This window comes from Syngnathus leptorhynchus, chromosome 5, assembly GCF_054491065.1.
Source record: "Syngnathus leptorhynchus isolate UIUO chromosome 5, UIUO_Slep, whole genome shotgun sequence".
Taxonomy (NCBI): Eukaryota; Metazoa; Chordata; class Actinopteri; order Syngnathiformes; family Syngnathidae; genus Syngnathus; species Syngnathus leptorhynchus.
The window spans coordinates 17,289,984-17,309,690 of NC_141199.1; the positions used below are offsets into that span (position 1 = coordinate 17,289,984).

At 52.5% G+C, this 19,707-nt stretch overlaps 3 protein-coding genes across 6 annotated transcripts; 1 reads left to right on the forward strand and 2 right to left on the reverse strand.

Annotated features, from left to right (window-relative positions):
* Positions 1–50: 50 nt before the first annotated feature.
* Positions 51–5,532, reverse strand: sp2 (sp2 transcription factor). Of its 3 annotated transcripts, none has more exons than XM_085911265.1 (8): positions 5,402–5,532; positions 3,715–3,791; positions 2,871–3,632; positions 2,527–2,748; positions 2,153–2,453; positions 1,893–2,076; positions 1,629–1,822; positions 51–1,400 (listed from the first exon to the last, which is right to left on the reverse strand). In XM_085911265.1, the coding sequence occupies exons 1-8, from the start codon at positions 5,406–5,408 to the stop codon at positions 1,300–1,302; spliced, it is 1,848 nt and encodes a 615-aa protein (XP_085767391.1). In that variant the 5' UTR covers positions 5,409–5,532; the 3' UTR covers positions 51–1,299. The 3 variants fall into 3 exon arrangements, with proteins under 3 accessions (XP_085767391.1, XP_085767393.1, XP_085767392.1); XM_085911267.1 differs by lacking the exon at positions 5,402–5,532 and adding an exon at positions 4,862–5,391; XM_085911266.1 differs by lacking the exon at positions 5,402–5,532 and adding an exon at positions 4,186–4,845.
* Positions 5,533–6,077: 545 nt separating this feature from the next.
* On the reverse strand, positions 6,078–10,751 carry socs7 (suppressor of cytokine signaling 7). The gene is made up of 10 exons (XM_085912055.1): positions 9,436–10,751; positions 9,268–9,371; positions 9,089–9,196; positions 8,008–8,142; positions 7,680–7,825; positions 7,450–7,618; positions 7,242–7,370; positions 6,957–7,092; positions 6,749–6,874; positions 6,078–6,685 (listed from the first exon to the last, which is right to left on the reverse strand). Exons 1-9 carry the CDS (start codon positions 10,749–10,751, stop codon positions 6,772–6,774), a joined length of 2,346 nt encoding a protein of 781 aa, XP_085768181.1. The 3' UTR covers positions 6,078–6,685; positions 6,749–6,771.
* Positions 10,752–12,309: 1,558 nt separating this feature from the next.
* gpr179 (G protein-coupled receptor 179) lies at positions 12,310–19,703 on the forward strand. 2 transcript variants are annotated; one of them, XM_085912394.1, is made up of 12 exons: positions 12,310–13,166; positions 13,295–13,403; positions 14,495–14,591; positions 14,673–14,869; positions 15,122–15,190; positions 15,526–15,635; positions 15,809–16,047; positions 16,114–16,252; positions 16,325–16,427; positions 16,507–16,647; positions 16,743–19,094; positions 19,140–19,703. In XM_085912394.1, exons 1-12 carry the CDS (start codon positions 12,310–12,312, stop codon positions 19,701–19,703), a joined length of 4,977 nt encoding a protein of 1,658 aa, XP_085768520.1. The 2 variants fall into 2 exon arrangements, with proteins under 2 accessions (XP_085768520.1, XP_085768519.1); XM_085912393.1 differs by having other exon boundaries at positions 16,743–19,703.
* The last annotated feature ends 4 nt before the right edge of the window (positions 19,704–19,707 follow it).

Genomic DNA, 19,707 nt, shown 5'->3' on the forward strand with positions numbered 1-19,707 from the left:
TCGTTATTGTCAATTCTAGGACGTAAGTCTGTCAACTACTGATGACGTCAAAAGCAGTCACCCAATCACGCGTCGCCTTCAACGAGGACTCGACCGTTTTTAATATTATATATAATATTTTATAATATTGTCAGTTTGACAATGCTTTTTTATATATTCATATTTATTTATACACGGTATAAAATTAACTGCTAGTTTCCTGGCTTGACCTCAAACAACATTAAATTTTTGAAATTAGACTATTATTAATAAATGTAAATTCTGAGACTGGTCAAATCAGCGCAAGGAACATAAATTAAAAAGACAAAGTTTATTTTAAATAGCTGTCTAAGGCATCTTTAATTATAGAAAATGGTCTCTAGAGGTCTTTTACAAAGCATTAATGAGGCAAATATACAATGTCACACATCATATTTCAATAGACTGTACAATGTCCTCCTCCTTCACTACATCACTGAGGGAGTGGACAAACATAAATAATACCAGCAGACTCTGCCCCTCTCCTTTCACGCACTTTGTGCGTCTCCTTACATGCCAAGTTCAACCTTGTCTCTCAAGCGGCTTTGCGTAAAAGGGGAACAAGTGCTCAGTAACTCCTTGATGTGGATTTAACGCTTTCACACACACCAATGATTGCATCCTGTGGTGATTGTCGCGTCACTGTGGTCCAACCGCTTGATAGCTTATGTCGTTAAAAAACAGGTTTAAAATCTTGTATGGAACAATGTGCAATGATAATACTGGTGTCGAAAATCCTTGAACAAAGAGATTCAGCAAAATTGGCATCCAGCCCCAATCCCACCGAGAGTGTTTTCGAAGGCAGCGAATGTCACGCGTTCATCTGCGTCATTCAAGGTCGCAAATGTTTGCTAAACGAATGTTCGAAAAACACTCGCAAATGGGCGGGAAAAAATCCACATGCGTCAACCTAAAAGTAGGCAGCAAATGTCAATGTAAAAACTTAACCCTGGGAGCTTTAAGCACACGGAGAAGGAGGGGGGCGGCGGCGGTAAACAAAATGGTGGCTGCTTTGAGATAAGGACACAAAATGGAGGCCGCTCTGACTGGAGTCCTGCCGTTGCACGTAGGCTGATGTGTGTCAACTTTGTCCGTTGCCAAAAGGGGTCATAAATAAGTTGGAGGGAGTCTCTTCGGACTGCTTTTTCTTTGTACACGGCGTTCCACAAGAGTCGTACGATGGGGCTTTTTCCTTTTTTTTTTTTGAAGCGGCGGCTTCGGGGTCCCAGTATGGGACAAGCGACAAACTCCAGTTTTTCGATGTGGAGTCTTGTTGTTTTCTCACAGGTTCTTGGTGTTTATGTGCGTCTTGTAATGCTTGGTCAGGTGGTCGCTCCTCATGAAGCGCTTCTGACACTGGTTGCACTCAAAGCGTTTGTCTCCTACACACACACACAAAAAAAAAAGTTGGATTCATCTTTGCGACACAATGCAACTTACATCCAAAGATGTCAACTAACAAGTGACAGGCAGATGGATGCAAGACTCTTCCACTAGGTGGCAGAAGGTGCAACAAAGCTGTGAATCCTCCAGTTGCCTCTTGTGGCAACAACTACGGAGCTCGACATTTGAGTAAATGGAGAGGTGTGGCGTGCGAGCGAGCGGCGTACCCGTGTGCGTCCTGGCGTGACGCTGCAGCTCGTCGCTGCGTGTGAAACGCTTGCCGCAGAAAACCCAGTTGCAGACGAAGGGCCGCTCGCCCGTGTGCAGGCGGACGTGCGCTCGGAGCAGCGACGTTTTGCGGAAGGTCTTCTCGCAGCCGGGAAAGTGACAGATGTGCTTCCGCTTGGCCACGTCGCCCGGCCTGCGGGGGGGGGGGGCGGCGTTAGTGACCTTCTCGTTCCGACAAAACAAAAGCTTGTATCGTGGGATACCTTTTCTCAGCGTCTTTACAGTTGGGGCACGTGCAGGCCATGCGTCGCTTCTTCTCACCGGCGTGTCCGGGAAGTTCCAGCGTGAGCGTCTGGTCGACGTGGATGGCGGGCTGGCCGTGAGACGCCATCCCCGCCAACTGGAGACCGCCGCCCTGCATGGTCTGCACTGTTAAGTGCTGCTGGCCTGAAAGATAAAAAAGGATGATCATTTTAAATCATCTCTCTCACTGGGCGACATTTCTCCGTCATCCCTCCCTCACCTCCCGCGTTGGTGATGGTGACGGGAACTCCCTGCACTTGGACGCCGTTGATGCTGATGGTCTGTACCGCCTGCGCCGCCGACGACAGCGGAGACGAGTTCAGCGCCATCATTCCGCCCGCCGGTGCGATTTTGGCCAGTGTGCGCTCCTTTCTGCCGCCCGTCGAAGTCTTCTTGACGACGGCGGGGGTAGGGGGCGGCGAGGCGGGGGTGGCGACGGGAGTGGTGGGCGTCGTCGCCGTGGAGACGGCATCCTGGATTTGCACCGAACGCCACTCTCCGGCTCCCGTCTTAAAAAAGAGCTGACAAAGGGAGACATTTTGCGTAGCGTTTAGCATTGGAAAGGAATGAGCAGAACGGGTCGGCTTTACCCACCTGTGTTGGCGCCGTGTCCGGTGACGCCACCTGCAGGCCGGAGGGCGCGGGCGATTGGCGCTGCGGGACGGGCGGCAGAGAGGCGGAGGCGGCTTGCACCACTTTCAGGGCCTGCTGGGGGATCTGGACCACAGGAGGGTCCTGCTTAGGGGGCACCAGCTGCACCTGCTGTACCATCGCCGGCTGGCCGGGACTCTGCACGATCAGCAGGTTGTTCCCCGCCTGCAGACACAAAATCAAGCTTGATTACGCAAGGTCAGCCATGTGTGAATGATGTGGCTGGAAATGCCGCCATTCTTTTTTTTTTTTCCCCGGGTCACCGCTTTGTATACATTGTTCCCAACCTGAATGATGTTGTCCGCAGTTTCTATCACGATGGTCTCCATCTGCTCCGGGGGCGGAGAAGGAACCTGCGGCAGCGGAGGAAGCGAAGGCTGCGGCGGGGCTTGAGCGTCCAGCATCATTTTCTTCTTCCTGCCTCGTCGCGGCTTTCCCACGACGACGGGTGCCGTCGCCGTCTCGGTTATGATCTGAGCGCCGCCCACCTCCCCCGTCGCCACATTGAGCGGCAACTGCACCAAGTTGGCAGCGGCGGCGCTCGATTTCCTGGTTTTGGGCGAAGGTTTGATGGCGACCGTCTTTTGCGGCGGGATGGGGGCGGCCACGGGGGCGACGGCCGCCTGGGCCGGCACGGACATGGGAGTGGTGATGAAAGCCTGGTTGGTGCCCGGTATGAGCTGGATCTGTCCGCCCTGCTGCATCACCTGGATGGTCTGGGTGCCCTGGATCTGCGGCATGACCTGGTACTGGATGTTGGCGGGGGACTGGGGGCCGGGGCGGCCCGGGCTCTGCTGGATGGTGAGCACGATGGGGCTGCCGGGCGCGCCGGTGCCAAGGCCGGCCGGGAGCTGGATCACATTGCCCTTGGCTTGGAGGAAGCCCAGGTTCTTGGGAGGCGCCGGTGCGATGGGAGCCGGTTTGATGGGAAGGAGACGACGAGGCTGCGGCGGGGCCGGCGGCGAGGCAACGGGGGCTTGGGCGGCGGGGGGGCCGATCTTACTGCAGGTGGCAGCCAGCAGGGCCAAAGGAGATGGCTGGCTCTCTCCCTGTACAGACGATTCGGATTTTAGAATAAGCTTAATTTTTTGCAAAATAAAAATACGTCCAGCACTTCCTGTGTTGCCTCACCTGTGTGGTGATGGTCGAGGGCTGGAGATATTCACTGGGACTGACAGCGACAACGGTGGCCATGTTGTCCTTTAAATCTGCAACACAAACAGAAATTGGATCAAATGAGAAATAGCGTGTCATGGCCGAAATGCTGTCAATTTAGCAGCTTCATGGCTACATTTGTAATACAGGAAAATGTGTTTTAATCGCTTTCAATCATGTGGAAGGGGTCAAGTTATATAATTCAATGTTTTTTTGCTATTTTTTTAGTGTTTTATTTTCAGTCAGGGAGGTCAGGAAAGGAGGTTCACCGCAATGTATTGGGGAGTACAAGCATATCACCTGACTAACCAGGACGGCTGTTGCTTAGCAACATCAAAACATTAAGGAGATCGGTAGGTTTAAACCATAGAAGGAACGATGTAGATGTGTATGAATAATAGGAAAAAAAAAGATGCAACAGAAGGAGCAAGAGGAGGAAAGACTCACACAATAGCAGACTGCAAAATCGATGGCGTTATTTCTGAGGGATGCATGAACTTGTGAAAGCATCATAACAGCGGCTTGTTTTTACTCTTATTATAAATGTGTCAAGGCCAAAGTGTCAAAGGTGTAATGAGCATTATGTCCCTTGTAACCGTAGAGGAAGAGCAATGCATGGAACTCGTGCAACAAAACTATTTGTCAGATTCCAAATCAATGGTATTGATGTCCCTACCGTTATGCAACAAGTGTAATTTAGTGGGCCACCATTATTTGCTCAGTCAATGTGTTTGAGCAACAAAGCTGCAGCAAAATGCAATTTCCCCCCCCATGCAAGTTGAAGAAATCAGAATACATTTGCATTGGACTCCCCTGCAATTAGTCTCAAATTTGAAATCATCACAATATTTTCAAGACGACTTTGAGTATGGCTGTTTCTGCATTGCAATAAAAACCAAAAAGCAGCAATAAAACCAAAGCAGCAAAACAATAATTGCCAAATAAAAAGGGCGCATAACAAGTGTCTTGATCTTTATTTATCAAATTATATAGAAGATAACCAAATAATAAATACCGAACGAGAGAAAGGAGGACAGAAAAGATGCTACACAAAATAAAAACATTTACAATTGAATGTTTGCATTGGCGAGGGGGAAAAAGCTCATTACTCTGTAGTACTCACAAGTACTTCAATTTGACATTTGATCACCAACCGGGTTGCTCGAGTTGGTTTGTTTTTGCTAATGACGTTAGCACAGAAGCTACACACACAAAAAAATAGAAAACAGCAGCCCCGGTGGCTAACAACTAGCGGCTAATCTAATCTGATTTTATTTCGCGTACGTTTTAGCAACGGCGGGGGAATAAAACAAGCCGCAATATGCAAACCGCGCTTGAGATTGTGCAGGGGGTCATTTGTGGGTTACGTTTGAGGAGAGACAAGTCCAAAAGCATCTTAGCTTAGCATCTTAGCTTACTCGGGCTAGCTCGGTGGCGCTAGCATCCGCGTAGTTAGCGAGTTAAACTCTTCGGTAGCAATACAGAAAAGGGAAAGCCAAATCAGGAAGTGTGACGGCTTCAGGCTTGACGCGAGCCCCCGCAGGGCGCCTTTTAATTCCATTCTTTGGCCGCGGAATAGTGGCGCGTAGTCGCATGCCAAGCAAATTTCATGTTTTACCAAGTAGAAGGTAATATAAACGCCAATGTTTGAATTCCTACCCACCGCTCATGACGACATTCGCTGTCCGTTCAGCCTCGAAACGCAGCGAGCGCCGTGAGGAATCCGCCCGCTCACACCTGCACCAATCCACGCACGGAGGAGACTTGAATGGCGGCAAATTTGACCAATCGCATTGAGACATAGCTGTGATTGCGAATCAATATAGCCAATTGGAGAGGGATCTATGTGGACGTCAAACGATGGATCACGGCTAAACCAATGGCTTCTGGAGAAAATGGCTTCAAGGGGCGTTTCTTTGCGCGACCTTCCAGCCTATTAGAGGAGGATTAAAGTTTGAGTGACGTGCCAAACGTCCAATGTGAGATTTGAAGGGTGGGGCGGTACGAACAAGAATGACAAAGCCCTTGGCCAATCAGTTGCACACAAACACATACACTTAATTTTTTTTTCTTTTTTTTACAGGATTATTGTAGTATTATATCATATAAGTATATTATAGTTCCATAGGTAGTAACTTTAATATGTAAGATTCAAAAAGAAAACACGCCAAATCCTAAACTTTTTTTGTTTAAGCATGATAGTAAAAAAAAAGTTTGTTTTTAGTTGAGGTGAGATACAAAAAAAAAAAAACAAAGAGAAAGCAGACGTCACAAGTTTGCTTTTTTTTTTCTTTTATGTTGACTTAAAAAAGAGCCGCCATGTTGTGAGAAACACAATGAGCAAACCACATTTCAACACATGAAGACGACTCAGGGCAGACACACGTGCACGCATCAGCGCACGCACACAAATTGTCTTGTAGCAAGGGATGATGGGAAAAGTCAACTTTACAAAAATCAAACAATGACATCATATACTGGAACCTCCAGTCAAACAATGCAAGCATCCTCTGCTTTTGATCCCGTTGTTTCAAAATTCACCCTAAAATGGCTGCATCAATGCAAAATGAGTGACATCCTGCTCAATCCACCTTTTTTTCCACTGCTGAGTGAGTTTCTGAGGTCAACAAATACAGCATGTTGTGTGTGCATGTCTGCCCTGAGAGCATCTTGAAGCCACCATCATCACATTGGACAGAAAGAGAGAAAGAGAAGGCTGGAGAAAAAAAGGGAGGACTGGTCCAAACAGAAACAATCAAAGCAAAAAGCACTTGAGCGTCCATCTGCCCTTTGCTCCCCAAACGGAGCTTCCAGGAAGGAAGGACAACGGCAAACTTCTCCTGAACACTGGATCGGCGGCAGTCCGCGCAGGAACGACGAGAACCGTGAGAAGTTGCAGCGGGAGCAGGTCCTCCTTGTGGCTGACATTCGGGCCTCCACGTGGCGCCTTGAATTGGAACTAGCGTCATCGTCGGAATTGCGACATAAACAAATGTGTGCTTTGACGTACGTTCATGTTGTTGTCATTTTGTGCTATGTGTGCACCTCCAGCGCCGCCCGGATGCTTTTGATCGACAGGTACATCTCCTCCTCGGGGTCGTAGTAATAAAACTTACTTAGGTAGGACACCAGCGACCTGCGTGCGCACACCCAAACAAAGAAAATGGACGTTTTTCAAAGCTCAACCGGAAGCCCTACTTGGGTGGCGGTCATGGGACCTGGGTAGTGGAAGTTGTCGGATGTGATCGATGCGCACGGTTTGCCGGATGCAGAATCTGCAGAGGTGCTGCAGGGACTTGACGTTGCTGAAGCGGGACACGGGATACAGAAGCTGCACTGGCGTTGGAGGAAGGCCTGTATTGCAAAAAAACATTAGCAACACCCATTAGCATAAGGCTAGCAGGATGAAAGACAATGCTAAAGCTGGTTTAAAAACACAATGTGTCAAATGTCTTTGTTTTGTTTATTCTTAGCTTTGGTGGGCCACACAGCATATGGCGTACCTGGTACTCGGGATCGCAGGAAGTAGAGGAACTTTCCATTCTTGGAGTGCATGATGGCGCGCTCGATGAACTCCACTACCGAGTGGCAGCGGTCTTCAAACTTGGGGTGACACCATAAGCTGAATGTGCCTAAAAACACAAATGTCAAGCAATCAAAATACAATACAGTACGATGGAATAAAAGACGTTGCGGCTCGGCGTATCTCACCACGGTAGTGTTCCATGCGGGTGTGGTGCGTGACGCCCTGCGATCGGAAGCTGAGGCTGAGGATGTATCTCGGGTCGGAGCTGTCTCGGACCAGGAAGGATCCGTCGGGTTTGCCCTTCAGCTTCATCTCTGCGTCCTCCCAGTTCATCGGACCCCAGTACCAGCCGCACTGTGGACCCGCGCAAACGTTTTTTTACAGCGTGGCAGAGACCACGTGAGGACGGGCTTACCTTCTCCAGCTCTCGGAGGCTGGCGGTGAAGTTGCTGGCTTCGGATCTGCGGAGGGCGCAGAGGACGGACGGCGGCGCCTGCCTGGAGGCGGGCGGCGTGTCGGCCTGCGCCGGGTTGACGTGAGGAAGCGCTCGCAGGAAAGCATCTGAAACCATACCACACTTGAGCGTCCAGACATCCGTCCCGTCTTGTCATTTGTTCACTGCCGTCCTGTTCCATTTGGTCTCGTCCTACTCGCCGGCAACTCTTCCCTCACGTTATTCTTGTCCCGTTCTGTCTTTTTGTTTGGTATCTACGTATTGCGATCCTGTCTCGATTGCATCTTACCGTTGAGGCTGAGGCTGTGCTGCATGGTGGCGTGCGAGGGAGGAGCGGGAGGGGGGAGTGGCAGGGGGAGGGACTGCAAGGACGCACCCATCACGCTCAACAGGAAGCCGCCCGACTGGGGAGCCGAGATGCCGTCTGATGATGCAGACGGCAAGGGAAGGAAGGAAGGAAGGAAGGAAGGAAGGAAGGAAGGAAGGAAGGAAGGAAGGAAGGAAGGTGGGGAAGAAGGAAGGAAGGAAGGAAGGAAGGAAGGAAGGAAGGAAGGAAGGAAGGAAGGAAGGAAGGAAGGAAGGAAGGAAGGAAGGTGGGGAAGAAGGAAGGAAGGAAGGAAGGAAGGAAGGAAGGAAGGAAGGTGGGGAAGAAGGAAGGAAGGAAGGAAGGAAGGAAGGAAGGAAGGAAGGAAGGAAGGAAGGAAGGAAGGAAGGAAGGAAGGAAGGAAGGAAGGAAGGAAGGAAGGAAGGAAGGAAGGAAGGAAGGAAGGAAGGAAGGTGGGGAAGAAGGAAGTATGTGAAGGGAAGGAAATGCAGCAGGATGTAGGCAGACAAGGAAGGAAGGAAGAAAGAAAGAAAGAAAGGTGGGAAGTCAGGACACAAGGAAGTGAGGAAAGAGGGGGACGTGTTGATTCGAAAATACGAAAATACATGCGGCCTCTGAGTTTGGATGCAACCAGAGAAACAAAGAGGAAGCAAAGACAGACAGAGAGACAAGACACATTGAGGATGCAAAGACAGACAGAAAGGAGGTCGTGGCCAAAAATGAAACTGAGACAGAAAGGACATTGAGACACACAGGAATTTGAAAATGAACAGCAAATACATACAGACAGGAAGTAGAGATACACAAGAAACAAGAAGTAGAGACAGATAGACAGAAAGCAGTCGTGGATAAGAGGAAGGAGAGACGGACAGGAAGTGGAGGAGCAGGCTGGGTCTAAATCCACAGGCGAGGTCCTCCTCGGCAATTAATCCACACGTGGTTTCCAAATTTCCAGGAAGTAGAGACCGACAGGTAGTGGTGATATTGACAGGAAGTAGAAACACATACGCGGTAGAGACAGACAGCCATGCCAGTCAAGAAGTACCTAAAAGGCTGAGACTTCGCCGCGGTGGAGGCGGCGGCGTGGGCGGGTGAGTCGTGTTGGCGGTCCCTCGCCGGGAGATGTCCACATCCACCAGAGACACCGTCTCCCCTGCGTTCAGAGTAGACCAACAGCGGCGGTGTCAGCTTGTGCGTGCGCGCCTGACGTGGTGGTGAGCTTACCGGTGAAGGCCGAGAGGGAGGCGGGGCAGAAGGCACCGTGGGCCCGGTTCAGCCCGCCGCTCCCGCCGCTGCTGCCGCTGCTCCCGGCCGCCTCGTGATCCACGCTGAGCGACCACAACAAGCGCACACAATTAGCTTTGCATCATCAGCAACAGCAGCTTGACTCACCTGTCCGAGTCTAGCGCAGGTCCAGAGGCGCTCATGTGCGCGTCTGCCAGGGTCCCGATGGGGTTCCTGCAGTCCTGGTCCAGCAGGTGCGAGGAGCCGCTACAACTCTTGGTGCGGAATAATCTACTCAGGCGGACCCTCAGCGAGCCCTTCTTGGACCTCGCGGCCAAGGCGGCCACCCTCAGCGTCTTGGTCGCCCCGCAGGGGGTCCGTGGGGCACTAGCGGACCTCTCGGGTCTCCTGCGGGGGGTGGAGGCCTGTGGGGAGTTCTGCGAAACCGGGTTAGCAGCTCGGGTCATCTCGCCGCTGACCTCCTCCATTGTCACTTCCGCCCGCATTTTGCCGTCCAGTTCTGGTTCCGTGCCGACTATAAAGTGCCGGTGCCGTTCCTTGTCGTCCGGACTCCGCTCCCGCAAGCCCAGCCCGGCCACCTCGTCGCTGCCGAGCCCTTCCAGAACAAGCAGAGCGTCGCTGGTGACGGCCGGGTCGTCGGCATTCTCCTCACCCGGCGCGTGCGCCCCCTGACACGCGCAATGGGGGAGTTCGCCCGCTTTGAGGAGCATCTTTGGTACCGCGCCCACCCCCAGCTCCCCGAACCTCCGGGCCAACTCCAACACGGCTCCTTCCCGGTCCCGGCCGGCGCAGGTCCATCCAGGGTCGATGACGGCCAGCGGGGTGGAGCCCCCCGACGGCGAAGACGGCGAAGGCCACTCGGGCGGGTTGGACAGCATTCGGTGTCCGTGGCACACATCTGCGGATCCTTGCGGCTCCGTGGACCGAGGCGCCGGAGGACACGTTCCCCAGATTCTGTCCAATTGATCCTGCTGTTGCCGGACCTCTCCCGGGGTCCGAGCGTTGTTACCGAGAGACAGTTCAGAGCAACCGGCCCCCGAGTCCGGACTCTGTAGGTCCAAGCCCAGAGGAGTCCTCTGCTGGTTCAGTTCCAAGATCCCGTCCCTATTCCGCACAAAGTCCGAGAAGACCAGCAGCTGAGGACGCAGACCCGAGCCGAACTCGCATCCCGGAGCCTGCGTGGGGCTCTGAGGCCTAGGAGGCGCACACGGTGGTCCTCTGCCGTCACCGCCGTCAGGTGCAGCCGGGCCGCAAGAGGCCGGGGCTTTGTTCCGCTCGAGGCCCGCGTCTCGGCTAAGCTCCAAGGCTGCTTTGTGAGCCAGCGCTTCCCGTCCCAGCCCCGCCACCACGACCCCCCCCGGCGGCGCGGGGCCGCTCTCTGCATCCGGCCGGTCTTCCTCGGCGGCGGAGACCAGGCGCATGAGCACGAAGTCGGGCGACATTTCCTGCGCGTCGCTCGTCATTTTGCTCTGGATGGCGCGCGCACGATCGGCAGGCGACGCGCGCGTCACATCGCGGCGAAAGCAGCGCAAGTCGAAGACCCAGCAGCCAAAGCGGGGCCGAAGCTCCCGTCGAGGCGCAGCGAGACAAAAGGCCGACAGGAGACGAGGAGGACGACGTCAGCCGCTGCGTTCATCCTCTGCGGCGGCGCGCGCTTGGCCCGCGGCGGCGTGCAGGTGGAGGCCGGCCGCAGAGTCCCCGCTCAGTCAAACACAGGGTAGGCAAGGCAAGGCAAGGCAAGGCAGGCAGGCGACGCGACCGCCAGCACCTTGCTCTCCATCCAGGCCCCACCCGCGCGCTCAGCATCACTCGTGACGACACGACGATGATGAGCACACCAAATCATCCTGACTTGATTTCATGACTGAAATCATCTAAACGACGATTTTGTGCCTGCCCAACACACTTATTCATTTACAAAGTCTTGAAAAATTAAAAAAAAAATTGTGCGAAACGTCTCCTCAAAATAAGGAAAAATAAAAACCGTGCATTATAAAACACGTTGTATTTGATCATCTGTGGAGTCATATTCAAATGATCTTGGTCTTCATCTAGTGAGTGCGACTGAGTTTTTGTACAACAGGTGGCAGCAAAACAATAGAAAAACGCTCGATGCGAACTACTTCCGGTATTCAATCACTTTTCAGGCAATTACTACCTTTTCCCACAGGGGGGCGCTGTTGGGTCTGCCTTGGTGGCAACAAAAACCATTGAAATGTAAAAATCGTATTTTGCACTGGAAGTTATCGTCATTTACGTCATAGACGTGGTCAAGTAAGACAAACATGTGACATTAAACGCTAAGATCAGTGACAGTGTATAGAGTGTGTTTGTGTGCATTGGCATGTGTGCATGAATGAGGAGAGCCGTTGCCATGGTGACCACAACAAGGGTTTTTGGCCTGCATCCCACCTCACAGACGCTACATGGGCACACTTGAGAACAATGTGCATGTGTGCTGCTCTTCAGAGTGTGTGTGTGCATGAGCACAGTAAAAGCGCATCCAGCGAGTCTTTACGTCGGATGCGTTAATCCCAAATGATGCACAGCTTAACCCCGGTTTCACACTCGCGCACACGCACGGTAGATGCCCTCTCACTCTCATCACCTTTGAGCAAGCAGCATGTGTGAGAGAGCCAGTGAGCCAGAGGGAGGGAGGGAGGGAGGGATGGGAAGGCGTAGGATGGATGAGTGTGATCATCAGAGCTTCTGGAAACTCTTACGGAGCAACACGCAGCTGAGCGCCACAAAAGAACAACAAGTTGCCCATCTGACAACAGAAAGAAGGTAGAGTAGAAGAACAAGAAGAAGAAAAAACTGCAGGTGATGCAGCAGAAGCAGCAGGAAGAGGAAAAGACGTCAAGAGGGAAGAAGAAGCCACATTGGAAAGAAACTTTAGTTCCTGGTTCTACATCTGGAGTTGAGGATGAGGTTGTGCAGTGAAGGTTTGCTCATGTGAAGATGATCTTCCAAACTTCTGTCACCATGTGATCCTTGGCGGTGGCCGCAGAAGCTTCCAGAATGTTTCTTCTTTTCTTTTTAATGCCGTCGCTGGTCAGAGGTCAGGTGACTGCAGATGTCTCTTTGAGAAACGTCAGTGACTCCTTCAACACCAGCTCACCGGATCCTCTTGGGTCCACGCCGGACCCGACGTTGGGCACTTCCGAAGCCCCCCTGGAGGATGACTGGTCACCAGCGGAGAACTTCCTGTACACGGGGGACTCATCCGCCGTGGGAGCGGCACGCTGTTCTCGGGCCTACAGTCCCCCCGGACGGGCGGGCCCGCTTCCGGGCAGCATGCGGGCCTCCCTCCGGCCCGCCCTGGACGGGCTGGCTAACACGGCCAACTTCCTCAACATGATCTTCCAGGCCAGCGACCTGCGTGAGAGCTCGGTTCCCGAAGACATGGAGTGGTACCACGCCCTGGTCCGAGCCCTGCTGGAGGCCGCCGAGCCGATCAGTCAGGCGCTTCTCACTTTCGACTGCGACCCGACCGGCATTGCCCCCCAGCTGGTTCTCCGGGCCAGCCGCGGCCCCCCGACGGGGGCGCCCAGCATCCTCCTCCAGGACTTATCCAAGACGTGGGACGGCCTGCACCCGCCCGCCCCGGCCCCGGACGACGGCTGGTTCCGTCGATTCAAATTTCCGGACACGACCCAGCCGCCCACCCTCACTAAGCGGGTCCTGCTGAACGACCTGAGCACCTTGGAGACCCCCAAGTGGAGTCGGGGCGACAGCTACGTGAGCAATGGCGGTGGCGTCCGCTGGGCCGGCGCCCCCTACCTGGACTGCAAAGATGGCCGCTTCGTGCCCAGGTGGATGCTCACCTTGTCCACCGCCTTCTACGGCCTCAAGCCCGACCTCACCCCCGAGTTCAGGTCAGCACAGCACGCCACGCAAGCGCAATTGCCATCCAACTGGAGCTTGGGACTCCCAAACCCAGAAGAACACATCTGATTGCAAATTGCCACGTGAGTGATTAATCCATTAAGATGTGTGTGCGTAGGGGTGTGATCCGCGTGGACGTGGACATCCAGGACGTGGACGTGGACCAGTGCAGTACCCAGGACGGATGGTTTGCAGACACGCACCAGTGCAATCGCACCAGCATGGAAGTAAACAACAACACGTGTCACTTGTTAGCATGTGGCTAACAGAATGTCATAACAAACGTGGAAAGGAAAAACTATCCTGAAAAATCCCAAACTATTCTGACCCAGGTTGGCTCCATTCATAATTCGAGTCCTTTCCCCGGGTGGTCTATTTAAAGATGGCGGCTGCAGATGTTCTGCGGGATTATGGCGTTAATCCAGCCCGCTGACACACTTCCCCTCCCTGGTGGAGGTCTGAAAGCAGTAGAAGGGAAAAAAAATAGATATAAAACAAAATTCCCAAAGCCACAGAGCACCTTTTGTCTCATCCTACCTGCTAGGTTTAGCGGATACACCAAGCCAACAAAACCTTTCTAGGATTTAAACACCAACCAAGGCTTGTTAGCCACATTAGCTTCAACATTTAGACGCTATAAATTGTGTTTTTGTTGTCTGCCTACAGTAAAAAAAATGCTAACCAACCTGTTAGCCACATTAGCTTCAACATTTAAATGCTAATTTCTTTGTTGTTGTTTGTCTGCAGTCCAAAAAATGCTAAAATAGTTTCAGAGCAACCAAACAAATGCTGGTTCGCTACTTTTAGCTTCAGATGTTTTTGTTGCATTATTTTCTGCCTTTAGACACAACAAAATGTTTGGTCATCAGTTTTTTCTGGTGCCTGTAGTGAACCAAAGCTAAGATGACTCAATAATGTAACTACAGCATCCAAAATGGCCGCGTTCAGATCTAAAGGACCGGCGTTAAAATATAATCCATATCACTTTAATGTTCAGCTTGCACCATTTATGGGACATACTTTGTGTGCGTGTGCATGTGCGTGTGCGTGGCTGACCGACGCTCTTCCTTCAGAGAAGGATAAAACACTCAGGCGTGGTTTTATGCATCCATTTAGCTTTTAACGTAGATTAACACACAAGTCAAACAAGTAAGAATGTGCGTGTGTGTGTTTGTTTACTATTTGTGAGGCAGGAAAAAAAAAAAAACTCAATCACTGTGAAAATGTTTTGTGCAAAAATGTTACCGGAAAAAACTTTCTTAGTTCGCCATTTTATGTGCAGTAAAATTGTCTTCTTGATTCTTCTTGTTTGCCGCAGTGTGTGTCGATTAGCGGGCGAGGCTTCCGGCTGGGTCAGTACTGCTGCCGCTGCAAAGACGGATACTACGACCCGGATTCCGCCAATCAAGACCCAGGTATGACATTGCCACCAAAAAAGCACGCTGCAAGGCTTTCAAAATGCTCTTTTAAGGTTTTGGTGGCTGTTTTTGGTGCAGATGACGGCAGCACGTGTTACCCGTCCTTGCCGACGTGCGTGCCGTGCTGGCCGGGTTGCGGGCGGTGCCGGGACGGCGCCCCCTGTCGGGTACAGGAGGACGGACCCCTGAGGGCCCTCGTCATGGCCGCCCAGGGGACCTTCATGGCGCTGGTCTTTGTCAGCATGCTGGCCGCCTACCGACATCGCAGGAGCAAGGTAACGACTGCAAAAACAACATTTCCGTGAAATTTGAATGGCACTAGATGCCGACAAAGCACTACTTTTATAGAAATGAAACTCCTCAACTGACTTTCGCTACGATGCCGCAAGCACTATCATTGAAGCTCCTCAGCACACCTCAACATAGTTCATTGACACCAAGATTTTGCAGACACACACTACTTTTGTCTAAAAATGTCACTTAAAGAAATTTGTTAGCGCATTAACGTTTGCTTTCCGTCTTTTCAGAGGATTCGTGCGTCGGGCCTCCTGCTGCTGGAGGCCATCTTGTTTGGCTCTCTGCTCCTCTACTTCCCAGTAAGCCAAAGTTCCTTCATGCAAAACTGCTGTTTGCGTAGTTTTAGCTCAGCATCGCCCTCTCGCTCGAGAGCTCCGTCTTTCTGGTGTTGCTGGCAGACCTCGACGGCAAGCTCGGCATTTGTGCTGATTAAAAGGACACGTTGAGTGCACGGCGTCCGCTTACGCGCGTGCGTCATCAACACAATCATGTATCACATTTTTTTTGGAGCTGATGCTCTTATCTCGAGTGACTGGACGGTCTAATTCCTGGATTACCGGATGACGGCGCAGGCGCGCCGCCAAAGGGCTAGCATGTGAAGCCGGAGCAGTTACGAAAGCAATGGTGTGCGCAGGTGTTCATCCTCTACTTCAAACCCAGCACCTTCAGGTGCATCCTCCTCCGCTGGGTCCGCATGTTGGGCTTCTCCATCGTCTACGGCACGCTCACTCTCAAAATGTACAGGTCAGATCAGAGCACGTGCGTGGAAAGAAAAGTTGACAGCATCCAACACTTTGCACCTCACAGATGACCTCGAGAGATTACGAACTCCTCACTGGGTTCGGATTTGCAGCGCGGCTCCAAATTGTAGTCTGGGTTAAGGTCTGCCGTCTGGAAAGTTGTCAATGTTCCTCCAGGGTTCTGAAGGTGTTCCTGTCCCGCACGGCCCAGCGGGTTCCTTACATGTCCAGCCTGCACCTTCTGAGGATCCTGGGCGTCATGCTGATGACGGCCAGCTGGTTCCTGTGCGCCTGGACGGTGAGCGTTCTCCAGAACCGAGACAGGAACATTCCCGTCATCGTGAGCACCACCACGGCCCAGGGTCAGGGCTTTGACCTTTGCTACCTGGACCGCTGGGACTACATGATGGCCGTCGGTGAGGACCAGAAGGAAATCTTACCCGCTGGCAGATCAGCTGATTGTCACCGACATGCTCCCACAGCCGAGCTTCTGTTCCTGTGCTGGGGCAGTTCCCTGTGGACCGCCGTCCGGCCGGTACCCTCGGCTTTCCACGAGCCTCGCTACATGGGCATCGCCATCCACAACGAGCTGCTTCTGTCCACCGTCTTCCACCTGTGCCGGTAAACGGCGAGCTGGATCGGCATTGCGATAAAGGAACCCGCCGGAGAATGAACGTGGTCTCCCCCATTCAGGTTTTCCTTTCCTTCTCTGCATCCCGACTGGATGCTGCTGCTCTCCTTTACGCACACCCACGTGACCATCACGGTGACACTGGCGCTGATCTTCATCCCGAAGGTAAAGAACATCCTCGAGGACGTCTTGATTGCGTTCAAAGCAGGAAGTGTAAATTCTGAGATGTTTGGTCTTCTGACAGTTCCTGTACATGAGCAAAGGTGGCAGGGAGGAGCTCGCCGCCGAGGTGTACGAAGACGAGGTGGACCTGCGGCGCTCTTACCTCAACAGCAGCTTCCGCTCGGCCTGGAGCGAACGCAGCGTGGACCCCGATGAATTTCGGGTAAAGTTCAGGCCAAATTGTCATTTTGTAAGAGGACAGAAAAATATGGCAATATCCATTTCTGTCTTCCTGTTACCTGCCTCGTACTCAACCAGGATGAACTCAAGAGATTATACATCAAATTGGAAGTCAACAAATCCAAGAAGATGACAGCAAACAACCCCCACCTGCCGAAGAAGCGAAGTTCCCGATGCTCTTTGGGCCGATCGCTCATCAAGCGCATCGCCGAGATCCCCTTGAGCCGGCAGTGCAGTCGCGAGGACCGTGACGGATCCTTCCGGAGCAGGAATCATTCCGGCTCTTTCAGGAGAACCCCGGAGAACCTCAGCATCAGAAGTTCCATGAAATCCCGATCACCGTCTCTCCGCAAATGTGATCATTACTACACCCACGAGAGAGATTCGTCCTCGCGGGATTCCTCCAGACTTCGGGCTAACGTGGCGAAAAGATCGTCCCAAAGATCAGAGACGGACTCTTTAGACATGCACCCGGCGGTCTGCAAATCGGTCAGCGCGCAAAATTTAACCATCGATACCAATTTCTTGCACCTTCCTGATCACAGCAGGCTTCACAAGTCGTGGAGTCTCACATCCACTCATTCCATGGAGAACATGTCCAAGGGGAACGGATCCAACCTCTCCATTAGCGAGCAGACCAGGAGTGCTCTGCAGTCAGAGACTTACGACAAAACCGAGGTGTGCCCTTGGGAGGTGGAACCGGAACATTCGGGCGATAAGAGCCAAAAGCGTGTCACCTACGCAAATTCTCAGGAGGACGAAGGTCCGTCCTCGCCGGTTGCTCTGGTTTGTCCTTGGGACCATTTCCCGCTCACAGAGAACAACCAATCGCAAGACAAAGGCGACGCCGAGACCCCCAAACTCCCGGTCTCCACCAGTGCGCCGGGTTCTCCGAGAACCAAAGTGGACAAAGATCAGCGGGTTTTTTCCTTCCGACATACAACCACCAAGTGGCTCTCTGTCAAATCCTTCCTGACCTCGGTGGAAGCTGCTAACAAAACAAACAAGGATGAAGTCCTGGAGAGAGAAGGTTCCCAAAAAAGCGGCTCGTCGTCATCCAGGTCGTCCGTTCGGCGTCCGAGCGTGGAGAAGAGGACGCGTCACAAGAGAAGCATGACCACGACGGATGGAAAACCTTGCCTGGTGAAGCAGAACGCCGTGCGACTGTCCTCCGGGGATTCGTCCGACAGGAGCCCCAGAAGGTTGGTGATAGTCAGATCCGCCGTCCATCCCGTCGATACGGACGACGGCACCTACGAAAACGTATACCTGTCCAGGCAGAGTAGCAAACGAAGCAGCATAAGCACCTGCAGTTCCAGGACACCGTCCACTCACAGGAGAGGAAGCAAACGAATGGCGGCGGCGGCGTTGAAAAACGTATCTCACGCCGACGTTTGTCCGTGGGAAGGACTCGCCGAGGCGGTAAAGAAGCAGCAAAGCTTAAAACCAGACGTTTGCCCGTGGGAAACTGAAACGCCTCAACGCCAAGACGCAGTGACAAGGCAGGACAGCGGTCGGGCGGACGCGTGTCCTTGGGAGTCTCAAGATCTCACGGAAAGTCCGTACGCCAATCCGGTAAAGACCCAATTGTGTCTGAAGCCCTCCGTGGACGTATGTCCGTGGGAGGCAGCAGAGGCTCCTGTACCCATCATCAAACAAGATAGCGAGTATGCTAACATTTGCCCTTGGGAAGCAGAAGTCGTGTATGAGAACCTAAACCCTGTCCAGACCAAGGGGTCCCTCAAGGTGCCCTCACGACGGGAGGCAGCAAAAGCCGCAGTCTTCCCCAGTGCGTCAAAAGAACAAGTTCCTGCGATGCATCTGGACAGGAACATGCCCCGGACCCAAGAAGGTTGTCCGTGGGACTTTCCAGAGCCACCAAAAATGACGGATGGTATTTGTCTTGTAGGGGACGGGAAAGCAGAAGCAACAGCTTCGCAAATTACCATCAAGGCAGATATTTGTCCTAGGGATCCTGGAAAACAGATCAGGCGCCTGGATTCCCAAGTAGAGGAGCCGCATAACGTTCGAGGAAATATTTGCCCCTGGGAGACGTCAGAATTGGAAAAAACGGAGCTCTCGGAAATGTCCAAAAACATCAGACAAGATACTGCCCGTGAAAACGTCTGCCCCTGGGAGGACACCACGACGGTGGAAATTGGGACCGAACGACCAAAGTCTACACAAAGGCAAGACAGCACAAGGGAAGATGTTTGTCCTTGGGAGACAAATGAGCCAAATATTCTGAAAAAGCAGGACAGTTCTAGAGAAACTGTTTGTCCATGGGAGACAGAAGAACCAAAAACCCTGAAAAAGCAGGACAGTTCCAGAGAAAACATTAGTCCATGGGAGACAGAAGAACCAAAAGCCCTGAAAAAACAGGACAGTTCTAGAGAAGACATTTGTCCATGGGAGACAGAAGAACCAAACGTTGTGAAGAAACAAGGTTCTGGAGAAAGTGTGGACCAGCCAAAGGTTCTGAAAAAGCAGGAGTCCTCTAGACAAAGTGTTTGTCCGTGGGAAACTGAAGACACAATGTCTGCTAAGGGACACGATAACACAAAAGATGTTTGCCCGTGGGAAAAGGAAGACCCTCAAGATGGTTCTGAAACTCATGTGGCAGGAGAAAAAGTTCTCAAGAAAGAAGACAGCTCTCGGGCTAGCGTCTGCCCTTGGGAGACTGAAGACACCGCAGAGCAAGAAACCTTGCTTTCAGAAACAGGAGGAACGAGCGCTGACCAAAGCGGTCCGGTTGGTTCTCCCGGTGAAATCCTGGAGCCGCAAACATCAACCTCGCCCAGCAGCGAGAAAGAAGACATCATGGAAGAACAGGACACAACGGACGAGCTCAAAGCTAGCCTGGCACTGGGTCGCCGTGACGCCTTGTGTCCCTGGGAGATGGCCAGAAGTCGCTCGGGATCCTTCGCTGACAACAACTCTGACGTTTTCACGTGGGAGCCTGAGAACATCCCTGAGGAAGATGAGGAAGACGATGCCGAATGCGCGGCGGAGGCGCTCATATTCCCGCCCGACTTGTGACCTC